Raw genomic sequence first — 4,484 nt, forward strand, 5'->3', positions numbered from 1 at the left:
GCAACAGTTGGACATTTGTGTAATTTTCATTAGTGACTTTTTGAAAAAGTGTTCATTTCAGCAGATGCATAGAAAAATTTCCAAACGATTGGCATGTTTAGAATAAAAATCCATCCGCTATTGACAAAGTTATATGTGGTCCTGATGTAAAAAAACGGATGGGGCCGAGTAAATTTGCGTTATGCAATTCTAAGGAGAGGGTTTGTCAAGCTTTAGTTATTGTTACATAGGGAGGGGTGAGGGGGTCCAAAATCCGGAACTGCGTATGTAATTTGTGTATCGTGCCTAATTGAAGTTAAACCTGCTACACTCAAACGCCGTTATTAAATTGATAGCTCGTTCTATGCATGTCTGATGACATTATCATCTGTTAATTGTTCAATAGAACGGATCGCTGAACTGGCAACACTGCTCCTACAAGTTCCTAAAATTTTCCAGATCAGTTCCGATCAACACAATCAACCATGACTGCGCTGTTAGAGCAGCTGCAGCGGCAGCAGCTAAATTAGTGCACAATATCTGCTCCTCATTACCTCTAAAGATTAGACAAGTTCATTGAGCAATTTCCAAAATGCGCCTTGATAGTGGCTTATCTGCTGTGGCTTTAAACCCGACAATAAACTTCAGAGAGGTACAAAAGCTGAATTACTGGTAAACATTTGAATCAGTATCGATTCCAACGCGGTGAAAAATTGAAATGTTAATATTAACGTTGCTAGCGGCAACAGCAGCAGCATTAACCTTGACCGGTCCGGTTAGTGCAAATGACCTGGAAAGCTTCTGCAATGGAGTGATAGCGGGAATATTTCCCCATCCGGATCCTCAATTGTGCTACATGTACGTGTCCTGTGCCTTCGAAGAATCTTTCCTATACCAGTGCAATCAAGGATTTGTGTTCGACGTAACCATTTCGGAATGCGTTCCCGGTAACTGGGAAGACTGTGATCGAGGGATTGATCCGGAACTGGAGCAACTGTGCGCTGGAGTATCGTATGGAGTGTTCGAATATGAAGGGAATTGCGGAAAGTTTGTATTTTGCGAACGAGGCAGACCATCGGTGATTGAGTGTTTAGAAAAGGAGATTTGGTTCCAGCAGGACGGGGCATGTGTGTTCGGAAACAGAGATACGTGTGAACCAGGAGATGCATTATGCATGGGACGGCCGGACGGGGCCGTTCCTCATCCGGACGGATGTGACATGTTTATAGAATGTGTTGGAGAGCGAAGTACCGTGGTGCAGTGTGATAGGGGAATGATCTTTGAAGAAGGCGGAACTGGTTGTGTGATAGGAAGTTTGGAGACATGTCAGTCAGTGGAGGATGTGTGCGTTGAACATGCTAATATGGTGCATCCACATCCGGAGTTGTGTGATATGTTTATAACATGTGAAGGAAGCACGGCATCACTGGAGACCTGCCAGGCAAACGAAGTATTCAGGCCGGATATCCAGTTCTGTGTTCCAGGAAATCCGATTACGTGCGTGCCTAGTAGGCCGGAAGTCGCTTGCATTGGTAGACCGGACGGAATCGTTCCACATCCTGATGAGTGTAATCAATTTATTGTGTGCACTGGGGGAAGTTCATTGGAACAAAATTGCCCTATAGGACAGATTTTACGACCGGAAGTTCCAGTTTGCGTAACAGGAAACTCGGATACTTGCGAGTTCTTAGATGAAAGCTGTGTTGGACGTCCGGACAGATATGTTTTGCAGCATCCAAACTATTGTGGAATGTTCATATTCTGCATGGGTGGCCAGGCATTGGCACTGCCTTGTCCTGGAGGCGAAATTCTGCGACCCGATATGCAGTTTTGCGTTCCTGGTGATTTGGATACTTGTGAAGCGACTGAAATCGAACAGATGTGTGAAGGACGTCCTGATGTGATCTATCCACATCCAGACCGCTGTGATCAGTACATACGTTGCAATCAAGGAAATCTGAATATCAATCAATGCGCTCCGTATATGATTGTTCAACCCGGCACAATATCCTGCGTTCCAGGAAACACGGAAACTTGTGAGCTATACGTTGACCTTTGCCGGAGTCGACCAGATGGAATCATTCCTCACCCATCCAGATGTCATCTGTACATAGATTGTCGATCAGAACAAGTGAACATTATCCAATGCCCAGAGGGTCACATATTCGATTCTTCAGAGTCCCGCTGCGTTCCAGGTAATACGGAGACGTGCGATCATTTGGATGAATACTGTGTTGATCGACCAGATGGAGTGATCTCTCATCCCAATCGATGTGATCTGTTCATGATGTGTAGTGCTGGAGTGACGTCAGTACACTCGTGCCCATGGGGAGAAATTCTTCGAGAGGATATGCAATTTTGCGTTCCCGGAGATAGAGATACGTGCCAATTTGCGCCAATTGATAGAATGTGCGACGATCGAGAAGGACCTTTGACCTATCCTCATCCAGATGATTGCACGCTTATGGTAAAATGCAACCAAGGTCAAGTATCCATTGAGCCTTGTCAAGAAGGAACCGTGCTGCAACCGGGCATTATGCAATGTGTGGCAGGAAACGCCGATACCTGTGAGCTATACATAGATCGATGTGTGGATGCTGTACAAGATGTGATTCCTCATCCTTCCCAGTGTCACTTGTTTATGCAATGCATTGCCGGTCAGACTTTAGTTGGCTCCTGTACACGCGGTATGGTTTTCATAAACGGACAGTGCGTTATAGGAGATCGAGTCGCTTGCGAGTCTTGGCAACAGATTTGCGGAAATATGGGCGACCAGATAATTAAGCATCCCAATTTCTGTGATCTGTACATTGAATGTCGCTGGGGTACAACCAGCATGCGGCCGTGTAATTCGGGGCTAATATTGCACCCGAATATGCAAGTGTGCACCCCAGGAAATCCAAATACTTGCGAGTTCAATCCCGAAGAGGAGATGTGCGTCGGTCGATCTCAGGATCGCTTCCCTCCTCCCGATCAAGAGCAGTGTGCCAATTATGTCACTTGCAGCAACGGAATTGGCACGACAGGAACTTGTGGAGATGGCACAGTTCTGAGACCACGTTTCATTGATTGCGTCCCCGGTAATGAGCTCACTTGTGAGGCCTTCCCGCATATCTGTCTCTTCCGACCGAACGAATACATACCGCATCCAACCAGATGCGATTTGTTTGTGTCGTGTATTTCCGAGATTCCGCATGTCTTACCCTGCCAGCGTGGTGAAATATTCGACCTGGATAGAGGTTTGTGCGTGCCTGGCAATGCTGAATCCTGTATATCATACGAAGGAGTTTGCGCTGGGCGCGATGATACGATCCTGGAACATCCACACCATTGCGATTTGTTCATCGTTTGCACGTCTGGAAATGCTACCGTTCATCCTTGCCCTCCGGGCGAAATTCTTGTTCCGGAGCTCCAGTTTTGCTTTCCAGGAAACGTAGAAACCTGTGAGTTACACCCGGCTCAGGATATGTGCTTTGGCAGTTCTGAGGAAATCTTCCCGCATCCGGAGAACTGTAATCAGTTCATAAAATGCGTTGGACAAAGTTCTACGATCAGCACCTGTCCGGATGGAAAAATTTACCTACCTTCTACAGGAAGTTGCGTTGCTGGGAATGCCCAAAATTGTGAGTTTTACAACGAAAGATGTAGGCATCATGAGAATGGAGTTATAGAATTTCCTACACGCTGCGACCTGTTCCTGCTTTGCAGCTCCGGATTGACCACAGTCCATCCCTGCCCGGAAGGAGAAATTCTCAACGCAGACATCCAATTTTGCATGCCCGGGGATCGCAACACTTGCACCTTCTACGATGTATCAACTACTACTACGGAACCACCGCTAATGTTGATCTGCGAAAATATCCCCGATGGTAGTTATTCCCATCCATTCCTCTGTCACCTCTACATCGAGTGCATCAGAGGACAAGTGGAGGTCCAGTCCTGTCCATCGGGTAATATCTGGATTCCGGACCAAAGCAGATGTGCTCCAGGAGATTGGGCAACCTGCACACCGGACGTACCTCCAGAAGAGATAACCAATGATATCTGTGTGCGGACTGGGATCTACGTTATACCCCACCCATTCGTGTGCTACAAGTACGTCCAGTGCGTGCTCCGAGTAGCTTTTGTAGAAGACTGTCCTCGATGGCATGTGTTCAGTGCTATATTGAATCGGTGCATTCCTGGCGATCGGGACAACTGTTGAGGTGGAAATAAAAATGTTTTTTTTTTTTTATTGATAAGGACTCTTTCATTGACTATCCGAAATAACCTCAGGAGCGTTAAAGGCCTAGAAGAAGAAACCACAAATTATGCAAAGTTTCAGTGAATTCTGCGATGATTAAACCTGAAAAAGCTGCTTCTTCTTCTTCTAGGTATTTTAAGCTTAAGGCTTATCGCATATTATCTTATTGCGTGCTCTCAAACTAAGTGTTCTAGATGCACTACCACAGTTATTAATTGAGAGCTTTCCATGCCTGTACCATTTTTGCATTAGTATAAATGTT

At 45.9% G+C, this 4,484-nt stretch overlaps 1 protein-coding gene across 1 annotated transcript; it reads left to right on the forward strand.

The window, feature by feature from the left end:
- Positions 1–687: 687 nt before the first annotated feature.
- LOC135700101 (uncharacterized) lies at positions 688–4,184 on the forward strand. Its single transcript, XM_065220492.1, has one exon. It carries the CDS (start codon positions 698–700, stop codon positions 4,181–4,183), a length of 3,486 nt encoding a protein of 1,161 aa, XP_065076564.1. The 5' UTR covers positions 688–697; the 3' UTR covers position 4,184.
- The last annotated feature ends 300 nt before the right edge of the window (positions 4,185–4,484 follow it).

Source organism: Ochlerotatus camptorhynchus, unplaced genomic scaffold (assembly GCF_037179485.1).
Source record: "Ochlerotatus camptorhynchus isolate MF236.1 unplaced genomic scaffold, CSIRO-AGI_Acam_v1.1 ptg000128l, whole genome shotgun sequence".
Lineage (NCBI taxonomy): Eukaryota > Metazoa > Arthropoda > Insecta > Diptera > Culicidae > Ochlerotatus > Ochlerotatus camptorhynchus.

What these genes read in the sequence shown, in the direction of transcription:
- LOC135700101 (XM_065220492.1), top strand. Translation starts at nt 698, where the DNA reads ATGTTAATATTAACGTTGCTAGCGGCAACAGCAGCAGCATTAACCTTG.